This window comes from Pantherophis guttatus, chromosome 10, assembly GCF_059756535.1.
Source record: "Pantherophis guttatus breed Tessera chromosome 10, ASM5975653v1, whole genome shotgun sequence".
Lineage (NCBI taxonomy): Eukaryota > Metazoa > Chordata > Lepidosauria > Squamata > Colubridae > Pantherophis > Pantherophis guttatus.
Genome location: NC_142072.1, coordinates 24,819,408 through 24,845,736, shown reverse-complemented (window position 1 = coordinate 24,845,736; position 26,329 = coordinate 24,819,408). Strand labels below are relative to the sequence as shown.

Here is a 26,329-nt window from a genome sequence, read left to right as displayed (position 1 = left end):
AAAAAAAATTGGATTTCACCACTGGTTTTTTTGCTCTTCTGTAGCCAAAAAAGCAAGACCTTTTCTTGGCTGTTCTCCATCACTCATGCATTAGAGCTGATATGAAAACATACTAAATCCACAGTGTGGCACAAAGGGCCTTTTAAAATCCTCCACCAAATTTTGGGATAGAGAAACCAGATGGGCTTCTAAATTTCTCTAAGAAAAAGAGAATAGTTCCATTAATCACACTAGGGAAAGATATCCACATGCATGCCCACGCACACACACCTAGTGGGATCAAGAATATCAGAATAGAAAAGTCCAGAGTTGAATATTTTTCCTTGCAATTTATTTGAAACAAGGGGAGCCAGATAGTCTGTAGCTTGTTGGAGAGAGCAGGGTACAAAGAAAGTGTGAGTGATTGGAAATAACATCAGAGTATCCATCCATCCATCCATCCATCCATCCATCCATCCGTTAAAAGATCTCCAAAATTCTCTTTTCCCTTGTAAAAATTTTTAAAGCAAATTCTTTTTCAAAAATTAAATGTAAACAATAGTTTTCAATTGTTCCAATTTGATCAGTTAGGAAAGAAGGACTCCTGGCCCATGATTAGCCAAAAGTATAGTTTACTAAAGCCAAAGTGGTTACAGAAGAGGCAAAGCTAGATCTGAGATTCTCGCACGCAATCGGTCAATGTCCAATCAGGTGTTAACAAATTGTTTGGGAAATGATCTCTGTTTTGGTGGGCTCTCTGGCTCCACATTCTTTTGGTGTAACCTTGAGACGGCTGGTGCTTCTCATAGGAAGGTATTGCTTGGTTTTGATTCCTCTGAATTCCCTCTCTGCGTCCCTACCCCCACTGCTCCTCCCCACATTACTGATGTCAGCTTGTCAGTTTGTGATACGTTAGCTTAGCAGAATGGCAGCTATGAAAGTAGACCTTACCAGGAGTATCCATGGTAAGCAGGGAAGGTGGTATAAAATGATGTCAGGGCCATCCAAACATCAGATAGATATTGTTCCATAAAGCAGTTACCGTCACGGAGAAGGCCCAGTGGTGGGATTCAGCCAGGTCGCACTACTTCAGGAGAACCGGTTGTTAACTTTCTCAGCAGTTTGGCTGGTTGTTGGAAGAAATCATTAGGGCAGAGAACCAGTTGTTAAATTATTTGAATCCCACCACTGAGAAGGCCCCTATCCTGGATCCAACCCAGTGACCCTGTTTAACAGAGGGGTCCTGGAACAAAAATCTACTTTGTCAAATCTGGTGGTATGGGCAGAGATAGAGATAGGTGGTCCTGCAAATAACCTGGCCTTGAGGGCTTTCTAAGTGATGACCAACACTTTGAATTGCCTTCTAGAAACCCCTGCAGCTTGCAAAGCAATGGTGTTACATAGATGTACTGTGTGCAGCCAAAACTGCATGTGCCGTCGTGTTCTTGACCAATTACAGCGTCTGAACAAACTTCAAGGGCTGCCCCATGTACAGTGTGTTGCAGTAGTCCAACTGTGAGTCAATTTAAATCACCCCTAAAGAAAAACAGATTTTGTTTTGGCAAAGGCAGAACTTTTGAGCTGCTTTAGCGACTCTGCTTTCTACTAAGCTTAACCCTCCCCATCCTCCTTCTTAAGATATTCTCACCAAGGAGAGCAATGGCTTCATTCATTCACTGTCTGGGGCCAGAATCAAATTTGCCTCATTTTTTTTCCCCCACAAATCCACAAACTTGAAGAGAAGCCGAAGAGCTAAAGGAGAGGAAATACATTTGTTAGGAAGGAATGGCAGACAAGCCAAAGAAAGAAAATGCATGTGATTGATGTGGTGTGTTGGAGACCCTGGGTAGCAAGAGCATCAAAGTGTGAACTGATGGATGGAGAGCAGGTGGACTGCCTGTTGTCTAAAGAGAATCATAAGTCAAGTCTGCTAACAAGCACCTCCCAGGGATGGCAAGACAGAGGCACTTGGCAAATTAAGGAAGTGTGTCTGTGAAAGAGAGAATAAAAACAGGGGAAGGGGGTACTTTGCTAGAAGCTAGGATGAGCAAGCAATTGAGAAATGGGCAGAGGTAACAATCTTTTGTGTAGAGCAGGGGTCTGCAACCTTAAACACTCAAAGAGCCATTTGGACCCATTTCCCACAGAAAAGAAAACACCGGGAGCCACAAAACCCGTCCCATGCCTGACTATTTCTTGAGCGGCCACAAAACTAGCATATGTAGTTGAACTAAATGTTCTGTTTTCTTCTGAAACTTTTCTTTTCTTGGATTTTTCCATGGTTGAGCTACCAGGGGTTGAAAAGCTCAATAAATCATGTGTCAGTGGGTGTCGCACATTGGCAATTGTGACACATATTTTGAGTGACAGGGAGCCATAGCAGAGGGGTGAAAGAGCCACATGTGGCTCCAGAGCTGCAGGTTGCTGACCCTTGGTGTAGAGCCAACCTGATCAAGAGATTAAGGTTTGGGATCTCTCCTGGGAGATCCTCAACCATGGAAGCTATGTATGTGGTTTTGAGCTGCTCATTGTCTCCCTGCTTAGCCCAGAGTGTAGTTGTTTTGGGAGGAGGCAAAGAAGAGACAGGTCACGGGTGGGCTATGAGGAGCCCTGGTGGCACACTGGTTAGAGTGCAATATTGCAGGCAAACTCTGCCAACAGCCTGGAGTTGGATCCTGACAGAGCTCAAGGTTGACTCAGTGTTCCATCCTTCCAAAGTTGGTAAAATGAGGATCCAGATTGTTAGGGGCGAGATATGCTGACATTGCAAGCAATCCAGAGAGTGCTGTAAAGCACTGTGAAGTAGTATATAAATATACATGTTGTTGCTATTGCTATGCAGAGCTCTTTGGACCCTGGAAGAACAGTAAGAAAAAATAATAATAATAATAGTGAAATATTATTAGAAAGCTGCCATTCATACCCTTTATATTTGGCCCATGTTCTGAGTAGTTTCTCCCCAAAGTCTGGGCTGGGGAAAACTCATAAAGCTATGGCCATAGGTCATCTGAAGACAGCAAAGTTTTAGAAGGCACTTGCAACACTCACTTGGCTGACTTCGGTGTGATCTGCAGTATTTGCTCATGGCAAACATCCATCTTAGTCCTTGGGTGCAAAGTACCTTGCATCTATCTGCAGGTTAGAGATCACAAGTGAGGTTTTGGGTTCATGAGCAGATTGGTAGTGAACTTGGAAGTCAATGGAGGCCTTTGTAGAAGTTTCTTCCTAGATTAGTTATCCTTGAGGGATCCAAGCAGGTATTTCCAATTGACCTCTTCTCTACCTGCCAGGTAGTTTCCATCTCTGTTGGGTTTTTTTTCCCCCACAACATTGTAAAAATATAGTTGCAACTCTCAACATAAGTGTTTCTCAGCTTTGGCAATTTTGAAATGGGTTGACTTTGATTCCCAAAATTCCCCAGGGATTCTGGGAGTTGGAGTCTATCCATCTTAAAGTTCTAAGACTGAGAAACACTGAAGTATTTAGATTTCTCAGTAATCTCATTAAGCTCAGCCTGAGACATGCAAGTTCAGTCTTCTAGTGTATTTTTAAAACTTAAAAAAAAAAAAAAACAGGAAAAATATTCCAAATATTCCTACGCATACTGTCTTCAAACATATGGAGACTTGTATGTATCTTTTCCTGTTTTATGTAATTGTGAACATGAATCACTGAGAAACAGGTATTTTAATGCAAATTATCCTGTTTCAGTTCCATTTCCAGATTGGTAAATTTCCCTGATGTAAGTTTCTTTAGCACAAACTTTTTCATTCTAAGCTCTTTTTTAATTGTAAGTACTGCTGTGCGCATGCAGGTTTCTAAAGGATGCTAAGGTACTTTGTGAGGTGATATGTGACATTTTGAAGGGCAGCTAAGCAAATTACCCTCCAAGCACAGGTAGTTCTCGAATTACGACCGTAATCGGGGCCAGAATTTCCCCTTGCGAAGCAAGGTGAGCTGCATCCACTTTTATGATTGCTTTTCCTGCAGCATGGAGTTGTCAAATGAATCTGTCTTCCCCCGTTGACTTGCATCCCACTTGTGTCAGAAACACTGAGGTTGAAAGGATTAGCTGGTTGCATCACCATTGCCTGGGAGACACTCAGTTGGGGTCTCCTTTCATATTCCCGCCAGGAGCTGGAGCAAAGGACAGGAGCTCACTCCATCCTATATCAGCACCTGGGTCTCAAACACAGGCTTGCTTCTTATCAATCCAGTGTCCTAACCATATGAGTCACCGTGTTCCTTGGTCCCATTGACTTTGCTTGATGGAAGCCAGCTGGGAAAGTCACAAATAGCAATCACGTGGCCCAGGGGCACTGCAAATATTGTAAATACAAACTGGCTTCCAAGTGCCTGAATTTGGGTTACATGACCATGGGGATGCTGCAAGAGTAGTGATATGACCAGTTATAAGGTCACTTTTTAAATGCCATTATAATTTTGAATGGTTGCTAAACAAATGGTTTTAAGTCGAGAACTACCTCTATATCAGATGCGTATTTCAATATATTGTACACAATCCCATGACCCCAGGATGCTGCAACCACTGTAAGTCCATGCCAGTTGCCTAGTGCCTGAATTTTCATCATGGGACCATGGGACTTTGTAACTGTTATAAGTATGAAGATTGGTGGAAAGTCACTTTTTTCTTTTTTTTATAAAAGTTTTTTATTTTTATTTTTCATCAACATATTTAAATGTACAGTCTTTTATCCATCATTAATCATTATTCATTTGTCTTATTCTTTAACTTCCATTTGCTAATTGGTTGTTCAGGTCTGCTCTTTTACCATTTCCTTCCTTTGTTTTAACACAACCTTTCTTTTTCCTCTTCCCTTCTCTCTCCTCTTCTGTCTCTTTCTACTTTCCTCATTCCTCCTCTCCTTCCCTTTTCTACTTCCTCTCTTCTTTCCCCTCTCCTCTCTTCTTCCTCCCTTTCTTACCCTCTCTCTTACTCTTCTTTTCCCCTTCTTTCTTCTCCTCCTTTTCCCATTCTTCTTTTCTTCTCTTCTCTTCTCACCTCCCTACTCCCCTACTTCCCCCTCTCTACTCCTCTCCCCTTTTCCACTCCCTTGTTGTTCATAAAACATTTAAAGATGTACAATCTCTTTAACTACTCTTACCACACATATTATCTTTGATTTCCATATTGGTTCATTCTTCATCCTAAAACTTTAAAATATATTCGCAGTTGCTTTTCTACCATTCCATGTCTCCCTTCTTCTGCAACAACCATTCCTCTCCTCCTCCCATCTTACCCTTCCCTCCCTTCTTCTATTCTTTTCAACTTTCTTCTTTCCTCCTCTCCTTCCCCTTCCTTTCCCCCACTCCCGAAAGTCACTTTTTTCAATGCCATTGTAACAGTTGCTTAAAGGTTGTAAGTCAAGGACAAGTGTATTACAAATAATGGATCAACCAGTGTTTCTTGATAGTAAAGTGTGTTTGTCCTCCTTGGAAATGAGCAATTTATGGCTCCAGTTCAGATGTTTCTCCTTTTTGGGTGATATGGGCCGGTGTTGATATGAAATGGCATACAGGATGTTAGAGAAGTGTGACCAATCATATTAGGGAAAATCTCTCTTGAATCAAGTTTGTTTTCCAGTTGACCTCCTGCACACATTTATGAAGGCAGGTGTTTACTTGTTTGTTTGTGTGTTTGTTTGTGTGTTTGTTTGTTTGTTTGTTTGCAAGATTAGGAAAGTATTGTCTCTCTTTTTTTAAAAAAAGTTTTTTATTTTTATTTTTTTTCTCATAAACATATCTTAAATGTACGTTTTCTTATCTAACATACATATTTTCTTTTAACTTTCATACTAATACAATCTTCATCCTAAACAATTTAATTATATTTGGGGTTGCCCTTCTACCATTTCATCTCCCTTGTTTTACAACAATCCTTCTTCTCCCTCTCCTCTCTTTCCTTTCCCTCCTTTCTTCCACCTGTTCTTCTACTTTCTTCTTTCCTCCTTTCATTTTCCTCCTCTCCTTCCCCTTCCTTTCCCCCACACCTCCCTTCTTCCTCCCTTCTAACCTTCTCTCCTATTCTTGTTTCCTCTCTCTTTCTTCCTCTCCTTTTCCCTTTCTTCTTTCCCTCTCTCTCCTTCCTCTCTTCTCTCCCTCTCTTTTTGTCCCTTTTTGAAGGCTAGACTTCCTGGTCTACACTGCAGCCCTGAGATTCCTTCATGGTGTCCCATCCAAGAAATAACTTGATTTGATTTGCCGAGCTTTCTCAAAACCAACAAAAGAGAGTGTAAGAAATCCAAAGGGCCACTCAAAGTGTTTTTGTTTCGGTCCAATGTGTTTGATCAAATATGTTGCTTTTGGCAGGGTACTATGACAACATCACACACTAAAATAATTTGCAACTTACAGATCTGAAAATTCCTAAAAATGAGCAGTCTTGCATATTGAAAGGAAGGGACAAAAGCTTAGGTTTCAGAGAGAGAGAGAACGAGAGAGAGAAATATCATTATATTTGTTTCTTAAACTGACAAGAACAATGTTACTACAACGAATACAAAAATAATTGTGCGTCAGCACAGAACATTAACATTGTTAAAACATCTTGTCCAAGTTTCTTTCTCAGATAAAGAAAAAGAGAAACAAACAAGCAAGCGAAAGATTACTGCGAAGACAAAATAAGGCAGGAAATTGTTGTACCTAATGGAAAGTCTGTGCATGACTCAACAGGCATGTTCTGCAAAAACCAAAGGAGATGTTTACTTTTTCAAGTTCAACAAAGATCAGCTGGCAATTAACCTGCCATCTGCTGTGACATATGCCAGAGAACCCAGGGGGGTTAAAAAAAAGTCAATACTGCAGCCACAGCCATATAATTGAAGCTCCACCCACTTTTTATGTTTATTGTAGGTGGGGCCTTGATTTGTGGCTGTGACAACCATGTTGATGTTTTGACACACTCCTGAGGACACTACCAACTTGCACCTTGAGGGGAACAAATTCCAACTACTAAATTCAGAGAAACTCTTTGGTTTCATATTGTTTTAACTTGTCTGAATTGGATCCATCTATCCATCTATCTAATCATGTGAAGGAAAAAAGAAATCTGTCTGTCTGTCCGACCATCCATCCATCCATTTCTCTCTCTCCATCCATTTCATTTCTTTTCTCTCTCCATCCATCCATCCATCCATCCATCCATCCATCCATCCATCTATCTATCTATCTATCTATCTATCTATCTACCTAATCTATCATCCATCCATCCATCCATCTATCTATCTATCTATCTATATCTATCTATCTATCTATCTATCTATCTATCTATCTATCTATCTATCTATCTATCTATCTATCTATCTATCTTATCATTCATCCATCCATCCATGCATCCATCTATCTATCTATTTATCTATCTATCTATCTATCTATCTATCTATCTATCTATCTATCTATCTACCTAATCTATCATCCATCCATCCATCTATCTATCTATCTATCTATCTATCTATCTATCTATCTATCTCTATCTATCTATCTATCTATCTATCTATCTATCTATCTATCTATCTTATCATTCATCCATCCATCCATGCATCCATCTATCTATCTATTTATCTATCTATCTATCTATCTATCTATCTATCTATCTATCTATCTATCTATCTATCTAATCTATCATCCATCCATCCATCCATCCATCCATCCATCCATCCATCCATCCATCTATCTATCTATCTATCTATCTATCTATCTATCCTATCATCCATCCATCCATCCATCCATCCATCCATCCATCCATCTATCTATTTATCTACCTACCTACTATCTATCTATCTATCTATCTATCTATCTATCTATCTATCTATCTATCTATCTATCTATCTCTCTCTATGCCAAACCACATTATTCAGTCTGCTTAATTGCTGGTTTAGCTGATGTTTGCTGTTCTGTTTCATGACCTGGATACATGAGACCCAAATTCTTCTTCAAAAAAGCTTCCAATTTCTCCTTTGCTCCTTGTGGGGCTGAAATGGTTAAACTCATTAGGTTAAACTAATTTCGTTGAATACTTGCTATTTTCTCTGGAAGAGAAACTGCCAGAAGCTATCGCAAAGAATGATTTTATGACTTTTAGCCTGTAATATTGTTATTTCTCTCTTCTTTTCCTAGGAGGTGAGAGCCTCTGGGAAGGTTACTATGAAAGGAGATCAAGGAGAAAAGGTGAGCTATATAAGGAAGATTTAATGGAACCTCCAGTTGTCATATTAATTTTGTTTATTCATGTACTGCAGCTTCTATGCTGTTCCATTCAGACAGGACTCTACATTATTCGATATAAGAAAATTAAAATAATAATCAATACAACAAAAAGAAACAACAGCCCCAATGCCTGAGCAGCAACCATCAGCATACACAAATCAATATCAGGAGAGTTCTCCTCTTAACAAGTCTGCTTCCAAGTTGGGGAAGGGTTTTCAATCTAATTTTGGGGGAGGATCTGCCCGAGAAAAGGGGGTGGATGACTGAGAAGGCTTTTCACCACAGTCCCTGAAAAAGAATGGAAACAGACCGTCCTTCTCAATCTTACTGGGTGGACAGAAGCCACTGACAGAAGGTGGTTCTATAGTTATCCAGGTCCCCAAATCAAGTAGTAGTGCCTTTGAAAAGAGAGTTGATATTATCTGGTAGCTTAAAAAAGATCTCCAAGCAAGGATATGTCCTTCTTATTGAACAGGATAACAGAATAATAGAGTTGGAAGGGATCTTGGAGGTCTAGTTCAACCCCCCCCCCCGCTATAGCAGGAGACCTTACACTATTTTAGATTAACCTCCAGATGTTGTGAATGCTCCAACACCGAAAGTTCTAAAGAAGAGATAGGACAACTATTTGTCTGAAATGGTATAACATTTCCTGCCTGAGCAGGGGGTTGGACTAGAAGATCTCCAAGGTCCCTTATAACTCTCTTATTATTAAATGGTTGTCCAATCTCTTCTTAAAGACCTCCATTGATGGAGGACCCACAACTTCTGAAGGCAAGTCATTCCACTGGTTAATTGTTCTCACTGTCAGGAAATTTAGTTCTAGGTTGGTTCTCTCCTTGATTAGTTTTCATCCATTACTTCTTGTTCTGCCTTCAGGTGTTTTGGAGAATAGGTTGACCCCACTCTTTGTTGGAACACTGCTATCATGTCACCCCTGGTCTTTCTCATTCCAGCTATTTGCTTGTCCATATGGCAATAGAAACATGGGCCCATCTCAGATGTACCTTCTATGCACCTGACTTTCTGCTTCCATCTGCATGACAGAATGAACTACCCAGCATTTTTTGTGAATATCTATATTTCAGAAAAGTATAAAATACAAAACACAAAGTAAAAAATTAAAAAGAAAGAGGGGAGGGTGGAGAAAGCGCAAAATTGCAGAGTTGAAACTAAAAGGGAAAAAAAAAACTATAGAAAAAAATAATTCCCGACTTTCTAGATAAAACCTTAAAAATCAATGACACTTTGAACTAGAATAAACTAGAACAAACAGTACTTCTATCATCACAAACAAGTCTAATCGTCAAGACCTAAAGTTAAATTTTCATTGATTTCAGCTTCAAGGGGAAAAAAAATAAATCCAAGAGTGGTTTCCAAGTACAAACGAAGCTAGACAAAGTCTTTTCTTTAATCAAAGCAGTCAATTCTGACATCTCTGCCAATTCCATTAATTTCACCCTCCATTCTTATATTGTGCGAGTGTATGTGGGTCCTTCCATCTCTGCCTATACAGAAGCTTTGCTGCTCTGTCTTGTGAACATCTAAGGAGGGAGATGAGCCTTCTAATTGTCTCTGGTCAACTGGGCACAGAGGATGTTAACCCTTCCAAATCCATCCTGGCTTCTGAAATAGAGACAGAATCCTAGAAGGGCTCTGGAAGAAGGAGATGGCCTCATACAACTTTCTACATTCTTTCTGTTTGGTCCCCATGGCTTCCAAGGTGTTTTCACCCCATGTTTCTGTTGTGAAAAGAGAGAAACAGAGAGCATGATGTAGTGATGAAGATCCCATGTTCTGTTGTAACCTAGGCTTACTGAGTCCTTACAAGACATAATTAGTACCAAATAAACCTATTTTATTGTAACAGCTGAGAATTACGTTCATTTCCAGCCGAGTCCCAATTAGTTGCAAAACAAGTCTTTCGGAAGAAGTCCTTCGGGATAATCACCAACCTTTATCTTCTTTGACATCCTGCCAAAGGCCTTACTTACTTGGCAAAGCCCCACGAAGTTCAGAAACAAACAAGAGATGCTGACTGGAAACAGAGTTAGCAACGTTGCTTTCCTGCAAAAGGCCCCAAGTGCATTTGTTTCTCTTTTAAGCCTTATGGGAGGGGCCAATCATCTCCTGGCCTTACTCCCAAGTCGTCCTTTTTGCTACTCTTGCCTTTTGGCAGCTCTGTGCATGCGTGCACTAGGAACAGGCTCCTCCTGTTCCTCTGCCTCTCTGATATCCAACTCTGGAGGTTCCGCAGTCTGCGCATCACTCCCAGATGGCTCTGGCCCCATCTCTGCCTCCAATGCAGAGCCCTCATCCGGGCCTTCCCCAGACTCCAGGGCTGCCCGTGGTCCTCCCCAGCCTCCTCACTGTCTGACTCCACTGCCAGGTCCACAGGCTGCTGGCAGACCACATGTTCAATCCATCTTCAGTCAGAAACTCCCTGAAAGAGTTTGGGTGAGTTCCTTTCTCTCAACCCAAGGTCCAGAGTGATTTAGTGGTGAAGGCACGAATGAGGAGACTGAGGTTCTACTCTTCTCTTAAGCTGATAAAAAAAATATTGCACATATCTCTCTTCTTTAGGGACCAAATCTGGAAATGGAAGAAGTGCAGGTTCAGGAGAACTCAACATTTCCAGTTTCCTTCCATCCGCTCTGAGTCAGGTCCCAGCCTTTCCATCTGTGAAAAGCTTGGTGAGGAAAGGTCACCCACTTGGCTTTCCTATAGGAAGAACTGTCAGTAGAATTATTTCCACCCCATCCTAGCCTTAATTGCAAATAGAAGTGGTTGTTGATTATTGTTGAAAAGCCAGTAGTCATCAACCAGTGGGGTAGAGGTCTAATTTGGGGGGAGGGAAATGGTGCTCCAGAGAAAGGGCTGCATGACTGAGAAGTCTTGTCCCCACAGACCCTGAAGATGACATTCCTTAAGAGCATTGCAAGAGATTACCCTTCCCAACCTTATTGTGTTGCCAGTATGATTAGTATAACTACTAAGACTGTTTTTCCTATTACTAGAAGACTGAGCGGATTACTGTTAAATTAGGGACACTGAACCGTAGCTTAATAACCTGCTTCCAAATTACACTTACATTTATTTATTTATGGTCCCAGGCCAATAAAAATAATTGCTCTTTATTTCTGAAGTTTGATTCCAATTCTTCCCATATCCCAACACTGACATGGAGATAGCCACTTTGTACCAAGCAAATTGAAATTTTATCTTTGTCTCTTTCTCTCTCTCTCTCCATCCATCCATCCGTCCGTCCATCCATCCATCCATCCATCCATTCATCCAATGTGAAGGAAAAAAGAAATTATCTATCTATCTATCTATCTATCTATCTATCTATCTATCTATCATCCATCCATCCATCCATCCATCTATCTATCTATCTATCTATCTATCTATCCATCCATCCACCCACCCCTCTCTCTCTTTTGAAGGAAAAGATGACTGTCTGTCTATGTCTCTCCATCTGCCTATCTATCTATCTATCTATCTATCTATCTATCTATCTATCTATCATCTACTCTATCTAGTTTTTAGCTCTGTTGTATACCACCCAGAGTCACGTATTTGTGAGACAGGTGGCCATATAAACTTGAGAAATAAAAAAAATAAATAAAATAAGATTTGAATGTGTAAAATAATCCTACTTTGGAAAGCAGCTCAGTTTCTTGAGGAAAGTCAGTAATGGATGGTGGAGGGCTCTAAATATTGTAAAAAAAAAAAAAGAAATTCATTAAAATGTCCTTTTTGCCATCTCCGGCTACTTTCAACCGTGCACCAGGCCTGCAGGCCCCCCGCATCAAAAATCTCCTTGTTCCTCAATGGAAGCTTTTTTTGAAAGCTGTGCAGATGCTAATCCTTTCCTGGCCAGCTTTCAAGAAACAATTTCTTCATGGTCTTTTTTCTCTGTTCCATACATCAGTTCTCCCTATGCCTGAAAGGAGGCAAGCAGCACCTTCCCTGCCTTGCTGGGGCTCTTATGCACAGTTAGGAATGATCAATCTCATAAGTTTTAATGCACTATTCATGTGCTATTGCCTACTCTGAACAATATGGGGGTTGCAGCAGCTGCCAGGGTGGATACTGCCGATGGTTTGAACCTAGCTTTTCTGCCGAACCTACTTCATCTTGGGCCCTGCCTAGATATAGCCATACAATTCTCCGAAGCCACATTCCGTTAAGTGTATCACATTTCATCTCAAAGGGAGCTTTCTGTGCCCCAGAATTCTTCTCCTGCTCAGGCTAAAATTGGATTGCAAGAAGAATTTCCAGCTCTGTTTCCACTCTTAATTGTAATAAAGTCATATTGTTCTGTAATACCCAGTACGGCGACATTAACTACTTTTTGCGTGACGTTTAAGTAGAAAACAAGAGCTATCAGAAAACATTACTACCTATCCATTCTACAGTGGCGTCTAATTTGGAAGATTGCGAATTCTAGTTTCATTAAAATCCCTGGCCATTTTCTTTTACCACTTGGCTATTCTACAAAATGAATTCTCATTTACATGGGAACAGGCTGAATAAGATTATAACTGGAGGGGGGTGGGTTTCCAGGACCTCGGATTATAACTAGAACTCTGCTTTTGATTTTATGTTGTTTTATAAAATGAATTCAGATCGTTTCCGAGTTAATTCAACTAATGTTTTGGAAATTTCAGACCTACCAGAGTTACTTTCTTTTAAGAAAATAACAACCTTGTCTGGATGCCTTCAGCCTTAGGCCTCCTTGCCAGGGCTGGTAGAAGTTACAAATGGAAAATACATCTGGAAACAGTTCCTATTGAAAATACAACTAGTCCTCTTTTAGAGACTATTCATAGCAGTGGTGAAATCTGAACCGGTTTACTACCGGTTTACTGGCCACGTTTGTGCACTGCTTGCCAAACATGTGCTGTGCCCACACATGTGCAGTACACACCAAACGCGAGCTGCACACGCAGATGCGCAGTGCATGCCAAAAGGAAGCTTGGGAAGATAAGTAGAACAGTGCAGGGGGGTGATCAGCTGTGGCGCACGATCGTGGGAACCTTTTTAAAAACTTTTTAAAAACATTGTTTACTACCGGCTTGGGCAAATGGGTAGTAAAAAAAAATGCTTTTAAAAAGTAAAAAATAGGCTCCAACGATCATGCGGCACAGCTGTGATTGTTGGAGCCTTTTTTTTTTTTACTTTTTAAAAGCATTTTTTACTACCTATTTGCCCAAACCGGTAGTAAAAAAATGCCTAAAAAGTATTTAAAAAGTTCCGACGATCATCTGAGCAATGCACGATCATCGGAACTTTTTTTTTTTTTTTTTACTTTTTAAAGCATTTTTAACTACTGGTTCCAGAGAACCAATAGTAAAAAAATGCTAAAAAAAAAAAGTTCCGACGATCGCGCATCACTCAGCTGAGTGATTGTCAGAACTTTTTTTTTTACATTTTTTACTACCGGTTCAGGCGAACCGGCCCAAACCGGTAGCATTTCACCCCTGAATCCTTCGGGAGAAGGGCAGTATATAAATCCAAATAAACCTTAAACCTGATTCACAGTTATAACAGTGATGAAAAAGTAACTTTGTGACCAATTCTCTTATTTGCAACCTTGTTAGGTCTGTAAAACAAAGGAAAGCTGAAATTAGATTGTAAGTACAATCGCGGTTTCATTTCGCAACCACTTTTTTGTGGTTGTGGTTGCTAAATGAGGACCACCTGTACAGATTAGAACTTGAGTTTGGTGTGCTTCCCGTTGGACGCATTGGAGTGCACAATCCAGTATATCTAAATCTATATTGAAATTTGCATCTAATATACAGGTAGTCCTCTACTTACAACCATTTCTTTAGCAACCATTCAAACTCACAACATCACTAAAAAAAAAGTGACATACAACCGATTGTTGCACTTACAACCATTACAGCATCCCGCAGTCATGTGATCAAAATTTGGATGCTTGTCAATCAGCATGTATTTATGATGGTTGAAGTCAGGGGTGGGTTCTACTTACCTTTACTACCGGTTTGCAACGGGATCATGCATGTGCGATCGCTTCGCTCGTGCGCACGCCTTGCTTCTGCACATGCTCAGAAGCCTCTGCGCATGTGCAATTCACCGATGATGACATCCGTGGTGGTGGGCGGAGCAGTCTGGGCGGAGCAGTCTTGCAAACCAGTCTGAACCGGGGGCAGCCCACCACTGGTTGAAGTGCCCCACCCAGTTTCCGATAATCAAATTCAGTGAGTAAAGCCTGATTTACTTAACAACCAGATAATTCACTGAATAGCTGCAGTGATTCGCTTAACAACCATGACAAAAAGGTCATAAAATTGGGTGTGGCTGACTTAACAACCTCCTTGCTAAAGCAACAAAATTTCTGATCCCAATTGTGGTGAGGACTAGCTAAAAGTGTAAGGACTGAAATGAATCTGTGGCCTTGCTGCCAGAGGATGGAAAAATAAAAGAAGAAATACAGAAGCAGCTATCCTCTGATAGGGACGTGATAGAGAGGTATTGCTTCTCCAGTGTCTGCCACATATGCTTTCTAGCAGCAAGTTGTGCCAATTGGCACTCTAAGCCAGGGGTCTCCAAACTTGGCCACTTTTGAGACTTGTGGACTTCAACTCCAAGAGCCTTGGTGGTGCAGCCGACTAAAGTGCTGTTAAGTAGCACTTAGCTGCCAGCTGCCTGCAATTACTGTGAGTTCAAATCTCACCAGGGTCAAGGTTGACTCAGCCTTCTATCCTTCCGAAGTAGGTAAAATGAGGACCCGGATTGTTGGGGCAATAAGCTGACTTTGTATAAAAAGAACACTGCTTAGGAGGGGCCGAAAGCCCTACTAAGCAGGTATATACAAAAGTATGAAGGCTATTGCTTAACGCATTGTAAACCGCCCTGAGTCTCCGGAGAAGGGCGGCATATAAATCGAACCAATAAATGAATGAATGAATGAATGAATGAATAACTCTCAGAATTACTCAGACAGTCATGCAAAAGTCCACAAGTCTTAAAATTCTTCTTAGGGCAGTAAACTTTTCCCTCTGAAGTTCTGGTTTTGGCTTCTAGGCAGCTTCCCCTCCCTTGGGGGAAATCTTCCACTTGACTGGTTTGTTGGGTGGAAACTGTGGCTAAACCACACCGCCTCGCTTCTCACATGTGCCTTTAGCTGCAATTAGAATTTGGCCAGGGAACAGAGCTGTTTCCTTACAGACAACCGAGTTATTGTCACAACATCTTTCACAGAGCCATCCTACTGAATCCCACTGAATCGGGTACCACTCCCAAGGCAAGAGCCTTCAGGAACTTAGGAACAGGCTAAGTTGCCTGCATTTCATTTTATATCTAGGAAGGTGGGGGGAGAGAAATGGGATTCAAAAATGGAACATTTCATAAAGTAATGTGTTTTATTTTTTATTAGTATTTTGACCCAGGGGCTTCATTCACTGGACCATCTCGAAAAGTGCTCAAACAGCCCAAGGGCTGATTGCTTGGATTTTATTTTTATTCTTATTTTAGCACCCATTATAAGAATGCCCTTGTGGTTCATAGGTGGATGGCCAGTTAATAATTCCTGTACATTTGTATCCCTCTAGGAATGGATTATGCAATAGACATCTTTTTTTAAAAAAAAATGGGGAGGGGGCACAGTATTTTACCAGGGGAAACAGCTCCTTAGGCAAGATGACTTAGGCGAGTTGACAATGACTGAAGGTCTTCTAAAAGGCAAAATAAGTCTGCATGAGGAGGAGGGGGAGGGGGAGGAGGGGGGAGGAGGAGAAGGGAGGAGGGGGTGGAGGCGGGTTCCCATCACAGTAGCTTTTTAGGACTTATATAAAAGACAATTTGCTCTAAAATGAAGGAATGGAATAAGAGGCTCAATAAATTGGGACATTGCCCCAAATAATCTAAGGCTTTAAATGCAGAGATTTATTTTTTAAAAAAGAAAAAAAACTGAGCAGTGCTGCTGGCCTGCATAGCCTCAAGTATGTCTCAAAGATGCTTTTTCAAAAGGCAAAGGGACTTTGTTTTTCCTTGAAGATGTTTTGCTTCTTCAAGAAGTTTCTTCAGTTCTGACTGAATGATGGAAGATGGAAGGATTGGTTTGAAAGAGGGGTCAAAGAGGCCATCTACGTTAAGAGTGAACATCTCTCTCTCAACAGAGGGGGAGGGATACGACACCCCCTATCTCCTGTCTACAACACAGTCCTTTCAGCAGTTCCAAGAAGGTTCCACACCCATTTGCACTATTAAGGTGATCCCAAGGACACAGATAAACCTCCAAGTGGCCTCAGCAACTCTCATAAAGAGTGCTAATAACCAGATTAGCAAGGAATATAAATCCTTCCATCTTCCATCATTCAGTCAGAACTAAAGAATCTTCTTAGATGAGAAGTGAAACAACTTCAAGGAAAAACAAAGTCCAGTTGCCATTTGAAAAAGAACCTATGGGTCAACCATGACCTGGATGACTGAGAAACTCCATAGATGTATCCTCAAGTAGGCAAAAGTTTTGAGTAACCACCAAAGATCACTCAAAACCTTGAGGATATGCAGGCCAAGTAGCCCGCTTAATTTTTCTTCGGAGTCAATACAGGTCGTCCTTGACTGACAATCACAATTGACCCCAAAATTTTTGTTGCAAGTAAGATACCTGTTAAGTGAGTTTTGTCCCATTTTACAACCTTTCTTGCCATAGTAGTTAACTGAATCACACTGTTGTGGTCTGCCAGCAGCCTGCGGAGCTGGCAGCGGGGTCGGACAGTGAGGAGACTGGGGAGGAACTTAAGCCAGTCCTGGAGTCTGGGGAAGGCTCGGATGAGGGCTCTGCGTCCGAGGCAGAGATGGGGCCAGGGCCATCTAGGAGTTATACGCGGACTCCGGAGCCTCCAGAGTTGGACAGCAGAGAGGCAGAGGAACAGGAGGAGCCTATTCCTAGTGCGCACATGAGCAGAGCTGCTAGAAGGCAAGAACAGTTAAAACAAAAGGGATGACTGGGGAGTAAAGCCTGGAGATGATTTGCCCCTCCCATAAGGCTTAAAAGAGGAGCAAAGGCACATGGGCCCTTTGCAGGAAAGCAACGTTGTTAATTCTGTTCCCAGTCAGCATTTCTGTTTGATTCTGGACTCCATGTGGCTTTGCAAAGTAGGTCTTTGGCAGCGTGTCAAGGGAGATAAAGGTGGGTGATTATCCCAAAAGACTTCTCCCGAAGGACTTTTTGCAACTAATTGGGACTCCGCTGTGAAAGAAAGTAATTCACAGCTGTTGCAATAAAAGAGGTTTTTGGGACTACTCGTGTGTTTTATTGACCCAGGAAGCCTAGGTCACAACATACTGCACTTTTTACCTTAGTAAAACAGTTGTAAAGTGAATATTTACAATTGAGGGCAATTGAGGGAAAGATTGAGGGCAAAAGAAGAAGGGGACGGCAGAGAACGAGGTGGCTGGATGGAATCACTGAAGCAGTCAGTGTGAGTTTAAATGGACTCCAGAGGATGGTAGAGGACAGGAAGGCCTGGAGGAACGTTATCCATGGGATCGTGATGGGTTGGACACGACTTCGCAACCATCAACAACAAAGTGAATCTGGTTTTCCCATTCCACTTTGCTTGTCAGAAGATCACAAAAAGTGTTCATATGACCCTGAGACACAGCAACCATCATAAATATCAGCCAGTTGCTATGCGTGCAAATTTTGATTATGTGACCATGGAGATGCTGCAAGTGAAAAAAATAGTCATAAGTCTCTTTCTTCAGTTCTGTTGTAACTGAATAGTCATTAAACAAATGATTGTAAGTTGAGGATTACCTATATAATCTTTGAACGTTGCAGTAACTCCATCTGGTTCGTTTCCTGTTTCATGACTGCTGCTTTTCTTTTCTTTTTTACAGTGTCCTCCATGTGAGAAGGGGTCATCATATGCAAATGTAAGTAAGAGGCTGATGTTCCTGTCACTCTGAGATTCCAACGTACTTTCAATGAAGGGAAGTGATCTGTCCCTTGAATGTTAGCTTGAACAGGCACTCAACTGAACTTTAATTTCAATAAGCAATGTTTGGCTTTTTAACTCCCAGTGGTCCTTCCCTTATAAACTATACTCAACTTATAACCTATCAAGCTCCAGCATTCTCAGTTAGCATGGTCGTTGTCCATGCTAGCTAGGAATTCTGAAAATTGGGACCTTAAAGCAGTGTTTCTCAATCTTGGCAATTTGAAGATGAGTGGACTTCAACTCTCAGAATTCCCCAGTCAGCAAGCTGGCTGAGGAATTCTGGGAGCTGAAGTCCACCCATTTTAAAGTTTAGAAACACTGTTGTAGAGAGTAGAGAAGCTGTGATCCTGAAGACTCACTTAGTGGAAATTCTTGATGGGACAAGACAAGAAGATAGGTGAGGAAACTGATAGATAACAGAATAACAAAGTTGGAAGGGATCTTGGAGGTCTTCTAGTCAAACCCCCTGTTCAGTCAGGAGACTCTACACCATCTGAGGCTAATTCAGACAAATGGTAGGTAGAAGCAATCCTGGTTTTGTGACTGTGGCCTTCAGAATATTTTGAATAGCTGTTAATTGAATTGTCATGGCCTACAGAATTTGGGGGCAGATGTGGATTACAATGCCAGAAATGAGACTATAAGAGTAAACAATAATAATGAAGATAGGGGAGAGTCAAGCATCTTGGGACATATATATATATAGTGCTTTTCCTTCATTATTGAATAACCATAGCTAATCTTCATGTGCTTGGAATGAAGACAGAAAAGGTTTCTGAGTCAGAAACCTTTAATGTTGACAATTTTTTTCTTCCTGGCAAGTCTACTGTAAGAGTGAACAACTTTGGGCTGCTCCAAATATTATTTTTGGACCACTGGGCCTGCAGAAGATGGCTTGGTAATGAAAAGGATATTCTTGGATTTCCATTTTACCCATGGTATGGCTTGCAGCATAAAATGTTAGTGCTCCTCCTCTCCAAAAAGCAAGATACCGGTTAATGGCCACTGTCTTTCAGCCCATCTTCTTAGCAGCTGTTCCAAGGTCCTGTCATTGCTTGTAGTCCTTCAAGAAAGTCTTCTCCTGCTTAATGAGTATGCTTCAAGGTGGAGCTTAAAGCAAGACACAGGACCAAAAGAAGAATTGCAACTCTATAGAGCAGGGGTCTCCAACCTTGGCAACTTTAAGACTTGTGGACTTCAAGTCCACAAGTCTTAAAGTTGCCAAGGTTGGAGACCCTTGCTATAGAGAAAGCATCAGTGGTGGGTTCCTCCTGGTTCGGCCCAGTTCCCCCTGACGTCACCGAACCGGTTCTCTTTGTTCAGGAGCTGGGCCCTCCCGCCCCCCCCCCACCCCGCGTTATTCTTACCTTTTATTTGGCCTTGCCCCCAATCTATTCACTGCCTCCCGAGTCCCAGCTGATCGACTAGAAGGAAAAAAAACTTTTTAAACTCTTGCCACGGGGCTTCAAAGGGCCACCCTACAGCTGATCAGTGTTAAAAGGCAGTGTGGTGGTAGACCGGTGCCTCCAAAAACAAATGAGTAGACCGGTACATCTCTGCAAGCACTTAAAAGCCTGGTAGACCAGTACCTCTGCTAAATCCTAAATAATTGTCACATGACCATCAAGCCACGCCCACAGAATAAGCCACGCCCACAGAACCAGTAGTAAAAAAAATTAGAACCCATCCCTGGAAAGCATGGAAAGCAAACCTAAGCTTTAAAATAACTTGGGTTTTTTTGGCAGTGGGAGGGGAAAATGACCAATTACTAGTGCAATGCAATTCCAGAACAGATGTTCACTGACCATTAAGGGACATTAGCCAGTCATTCACATATTCACGGAGTCAAAGGGGGTCATTTATGCCATCCAGCAAAACCTACTGCTCCACACAGAAATCCAAATTAAAGGTTTTCCGACAGATGGCTGCCCAGCCTTAGCTTAAATACATTTTGTGAAAGAGTTCAATACTTCCCTTGGTGCTGAGTTCCAAATTGTTTTTACTATTAGAAAGTTTTTTGCCTATTGCTGAATCAAAACCTTCACGACATAATTACTCCATGTCCTGCATTCTGACATAGAATAACCTCGATGATTATTTTTGCCAGAGTTTCATAGAATCAAAGGACTTTGAAGGACTTCTAGTCCAATCCTCTGCCTAAGGCAGGAGACCTTATACCAGGGGTCCTCAAACTATGGCCCGTGGGCCAGATATGGCCCACTGAAGCCATTAATTTGACCCGCATGGGACCATGAGGTTGCCCTACCCACAGTGGTGGGATTCAGCCAGTTTGCACCACTTTGGGAGAATCAGTTGTTAACTTTCTGAGCAGTTTGGTGAACTGGTTGTTGGAAGAAATTATTAGGGCAGAGAACCGGTTGTTAAATTATTTGAATCCCACCACTGCCTACCCACATCACCCCACCTACCCGCTGGCTCCCACCTGCCTTCTGGAGGCTGAGGAGGCCAAAAATGGGATACGCGGAAGCCTTGTGATGCCAAAAACTGGCCCATTTTTGGCCTCCCCAGCCAAGAGAGAGAGAGAGAGAGAGAGAGACAGACAGACAGACAGACAGACACAGAGAGAGAGAGAAAGAGGGAGAAACAGAAGTCCCTCACACACACCCCAAGATAGCCACATCCCTTCACTAACCACCTTTCCACCACCAGGAGCATAAAAATTAAAGTTTAATTTATGTGTATTGTTTAATGGACTGCTAAATTGGCCATGCCCACCCAGTCACATCCAAGTCACAACCACCCAGCCGGTCCGGCCCCCCAACAGTCTGAGGGACCGTGAATTGGCCCCCTGTTTAAAAAGTTTGAGGACCCCTGCCTTATACCATCCCAAACAAATGGTTGTCCAATCCTTTCTTGAAAGTCTCTAGCAATGGAGCACCCGCAATTCCAGGAGACAGGCTGTTCCATTGATTAATTGTTCTTATTGTCCAGGAAATTCTTCCTTCTTTGCAGATTGGATGTCTCTCTGATGAACTTCCCACCCATTGCTTCTTGTTCTGCCCTTAGGTGCATTGGAGAATAAGTCAACTCCCGCTTCCCTGTGACAGCCCTTCAAGTATTGGAAGACCTTTATCAGGTCTCCCCTCTTAGGCTAGATGTGCCCAGTTCCCTTAGCTCAGAGGTCTTCAAACTTGGCAGCTTTAAGACTTGTGGACTTCAACTCCCAGAATTCTCCAGCCAGCATAGCCTTTTGAAGTTTGAAGACCTCTGCCTTATCTATTCATCATACGATTTAGCTTCCAGGCCCCTTATCATCTTTGTTGCTCTTCTCTGCACTCTTTCTAGGGCATCAGCATCTTTTCTGTATCACGATGATCAGAACTGGATGCAGAAATCCAAGGGTAGAGCCGTATAGAGCCGTACTATCACTCCTCATGGCTTTTAAGGGTTCTGTTATATCCTTCCATGATCTTCTCCTCTCATGTTTAAAAGAGATCTCTCTTCCCAGAGTTTATTTTCTAGTTCCCTGATCCTTCTTGTCCCCTGCATGATGGGTGACCTCAAGATGCTCAAGTTGTCATTTGCCCTCCTTATCCCCCAACGGACACTGATGCTTGGACATCCCTGCTTAAGAATGTATAAGCAGGGATGTCCATAAATCCCCCAGTTTGAGTTGGATACCTAGGAAGATTGTACAGTGAATCATAAAGCTTTATAAGCAAATGGAAAACAATGCCAATCATCAGAAATCGGCGTAGAAAAATGTGTGCTTATCTTATGTTTTGATCTGATAACTTCCTTAGTAAAATGTAGGAATGCTTTAGACATAATATTTCTGTCAGTTTTGGAAGACAATTTTCTTTTTTGTTTCTTAACATATTTTAGCTGGAGAAGTTGGGAGGGGGTTGTTGTTGGAGCGGTAAAAAGTTAGTCATAACAACATTCCGTCTTCAAGGACTTTTGCCTGCATCTGATGGAGACTGCCAGAAGATTGTATCCAGTGGAGTGTGAAGAGTTGATTGGACAATGTGATGAACTTGTGGGTGTGGGGCAGGGCTGTGAACTGTTAGCTGGGTGGAGAAAACCTGGAAGCTTTCAGATTGGGATTTTCCCAGATGTGCCAACATGACATCTCTAATAAAATAGATGTTGTGGCCCGCCAGCGGCCTGTGTGGATCGTGGCTGATCTCGACGACGATGAGGCTGGTGTGGGGTTGCGCCGGCAGCCAGCACAGCTGGCGCTCACATTGGACAGCGAGGAGGCTGAAGAGGATGTGGTGCCAGAGACAGAGACTCAGACAGGGCCTTCAGAACCTCCAGAGGCTCCTTTAAGTGGAGAGAGCGAAGTGGAGGAGCCCCTCCTCAATGCTCGAGCACGCAGGGCTGCCAAAAGGCAGGAGTGGCTACCTAGGAGGAGGAGGTCTACTCGAGAGTAGGGCTTGAGGATAATTGGCCACTCCTTTAGCCTATTTAAGTCGCACACAGGTAGTGCGTTCTTGCTGGAAACAACTCGTATTTATTATCAGAGTATTTTGGTTTATCATATCTTGTTTTCTGGGCTGGTTGCCAACCTTTGCCAGTCTTGTTTATTCTTGCTACTTAATAAATTTGATAAGGACCGTTGGTGTGTGTCAATATCCTCGGAAATCCGGAGCTGGGGCAGAAGAATAGAACTTTGAGGCACCTCAGGCTTCAGAGCTTTATTTTGTTGGGGGTGTTCCTTGGAACCCTGACATTTTCTTGATTTCAGCAAAGCATTTAACAATGTACCCTTTGATCATAGATAAGTGGCATGACAAATAGATACATACCGGTAGTAGGCTCAAAAGTTGCATCCTGGCTATCTTCTCATTCCTGCTTCCTCATCAAATTCAAGTGAGGTCCTGAAAGGAGTGCCACACTCTCTGGTTCTTTCATTTCTCTTTTGAGAGATAGGGGCATTGTACACCATCCTCCATCATCTCTCACCTTCCCCAGAATTCCTTAAAGATAATATATAAAGCTTTAATCAAACCATCAGCAAGTGCTTCCAATATTCTTGCATATACTTCACATAATCCTGATGAATTGAATTTTCACTGTAAATAGGTATTATCCAACGATGATGCTCAAACATCAATCATTTCTCATGAGAATTTATCAGTCTCAGTCATCAAACTTTTCCTTCACCCTGTTTTTTTACAATAGTTTTGTGAGGTACGTCCTTCCTTTTCAGAGATGGCATGGAGAAAACGTGGCTGTGTGGGTTGACAGTATGTTTCCGGCCTAGTGTAAGCTCTTGGTGTAAGATTTGTGAGATTTTAGAGCACTGGGACTTTTTTCTCATGTATCTGCCCGAAGTCTTTGTTCAACATTAGTGGTTCTTCCTCCAGATTTTCCATCTGCAGGGATGAAGGACCCTTTCCAAAGTGGGCATAGGGATTCAATCCATTGAAAGGCCCTCTCTCAATTCACTTTATCTGTGTAATTACAAATTACATGCATAACTGTTGTCATTTGCACAGTAATTTTATTTATTTATCACCCATCCCCCTCACAATAATGCCATAACTGATATCAGTTGCCCTGTCAGGCACAATAAATCAGAAGCAAGGTAGTTCAAATGACTATCGATTTATTGCATGATAATGCTCTCTACAAAAATCTGAATTACTAACAGTCAAGGTGAATTGGTGGTAGATAAGAGCCAACAGAATTCAAGGTGGGCTGGGCTTAGATCTCTTGTAAGTGAGAAGAGATTAGAGACTGATGACATACTTGACTGCTCCCTCAGGCTCTGCCTGATGATCTCCTACATATCCTTCTTTGTACCGAGGGATTTAGATGATGGTGGAACTGATTATGAGCTGGGGTGGCGCAGTGATTAGAGTGCAGTACTGCAGGCTACTTCTGCTGACTGCCGGCTGACTGCAATTTGGCAGTTCAAATCTCACCAGGCTCAAGGTTGATTGAGCCTTCCGTCCTTCCGAGGTGGGTAAAATGAGGACCCAGAGTGTTGGGGGGCAATACGCTGACTCTGTAAACTGCTTAGAGAGGGCTGTAAAGCACTGTAAAGCAGTATATAAGTCTAAGTGCTATTGCTGTTGCTAATACAATGTTATTTTATTTATTTGTTAAATTTTTATGTTGCTCATCTGCCCTATAAAGTAACTCTGGGCAGCCCTCATCAAAGAGAATTGATGTCCGTTTAGTATTCGCTTAAGCTTTCGGCAGCTTTGCATCCAGTTTAATTTTAAGGGCCTAATTTTGTGCTAGGCTAGATAAATTTATCTTCCCTGGTCTATCAACTATTGCATATTTTGGAGGTGGTTGTTTGTTTACTCTAATGTTTTAGTAACCTTATAGTTTGCTCAAGAACTTTAGTGCTGGGCAGCTTAGACAAATTAAAAACACTGCAGCCCTTCTTTAAACAGTCTCCCTCCCCTAGTCAGGATTCTCACTTGTAGCAAGAAGTGACTACAACTGAACGAGAAATGAGGTTGAGCAATCACATTACCTACTGGGAGTAATGGTGAAATCACCGGATTTCTCCATCCACAGACAGGGTGTCACAAGACCCAGCAATGTCTTTAGATCTTTTTTCTCTTTTGGCAGCTTGACGCTGCTGACTCAAAAGAATTAACAGCAGCTGCAGAACCGTAGCCCTCAATGGATCATTGATTCATCCATTGATTAAATTGTGCCTGCATCCTAGCCACGCATCTCTTTCCCGGAACCTAGATTTCTATCTTCTTCCTCCCTGAAAGTTGACTTGATTTCTAGCAATTTCTCACATTCATATGTTTGAGGACATGTGCTTTCCACAAATCACTGACCACATCCTCCCACCCTCACCATCTCTTCTGTTCTTCTCTGGCTTGCATCCATCAGAACATCTGGATGACTGAAGAAAACTCGGGTGGCTTCCAGATGTCAGCAAGCATTCCGACGGCAACCACTGAAGAATGACAGGAGAAAGTGCAAGGGAGGTTGCAGGAGGACTCATCTTTGCATTGCGCACTTTCCTTCCACGTTTGGTGGCTGCCTAGTGGTTGCACAGGCATTTGTGGAGGGGGAGTCCCAGTGACAAAGTGGTGCCTTCATGGCTTTCTCAAAGACTTGGGATTATCTTGGTAGGCATGGTGACATGGACCTTCAACTTAAACTCGTAGGGAAAAGTTGTAATCTCATCACTTCCAACATATAGATATATATATATTGTCTGACTCAGAATATGCGTCCCTTTAGTTCAGCATTAGCCAGAGACTAATTTTGGCGCTCTCTGCATTCCGATAAGAAAGAGGCTTTTAGATAGGAGACATCAGGGGTTAAATCTGGAGTTTTCTGCCTGCTAGTGAGGGCTCTGTAGCAGAGCTATGGATTTTCTCAAGTTAGAAATCTTTTTTTCCAAGAGTTGAGAAGGAAATGTTTGGACCCAGGCCATTTACCTGATTCAAAATCTTATCTTCTATTAAAAGTATAGAAGAATCTGTGAATTTTATTCCTCTCATGTTTTTTCTAAATTAGAGGTTCAGATTGCAGGCTGAAATCAGGTGTAAAATATACACAAGACGTTTTGTGTGCTGGTTGTGAGATAAGCCCAAAAGATTTCTAGGCAATATTTTAGATATTAGCTAGAAATCTAGTCAATATTTTCCAATAGCTGCTGATGGCCAACAAAAGAAGATAGAAGAGACAAAAAATTTGGATAACAACAATAACAACAGTAATAAAGCTTGGCACAGCTTACATTACCTTTAACACCATCAAGTTACAACATCTGGTCCTTGTGAGGGATTTGATAGGTGGTTAAAAAAAGCCATGCCCAATCTAAACATCTGGCTGACTGTGTCACCAGCCACAATAATATCATCTCCTAGTTGGTTATCCTGGTCTTATCCAATATTTTATAATCTTGGAAGCCACCTAGAGGCATTGGCAAAAGGCAGTTTCTCTATTTGCTAAACAAACAACCGCAAAGCCGCATTTCTACCTACTGAACAGTTTTGCAGCCCCAAGCAAATGGGGACTTTAATAAGCCATTAACAGGCTACCCCTGGCCAACTGCATGAGCCTTCTGAACTGTGTCTCTCTGCTACATTGAAGTCAGATCTTCTGCCCCAAGTCTTCTCTCCTTTTGTATCGCATGCCAATTTCTTATTAACAGAGCAAAAATGAGAAAGTTGATTTGAATGTTTTTGATG

General features: G+C 41.9%; 1 protein-coding gene across 8 annotated transcripts in view; it reads left to right on the top strand.

Annotated features, from left to right (window-relative positions):
* Nucleotides 1-26,329, top strand: part of COL16A1 (collagen type XVI alpha 1 chain) — a 292,947-nt gene that overhangs the window by 109,843 nt on the left and 156,775 nt on the right. For all 8 annotated transcript variants that reach the window (XM_087876808.1, XM_087876807.1, XM_087876811.1 and 5 more), the window contains exons 9-10: nt 8,116-8,166; nt 18,085-18,120. In XM_087876808.1, coding sequence (XP_087732934.1) covers nt 8,116-8,166; nt 18,085-18,120 — 87 coding nt within the window. The remainder of the gene's footprint in view (nt 1-8,115; nt 8,167-18,084; nt 18,121-26,329) is intronic.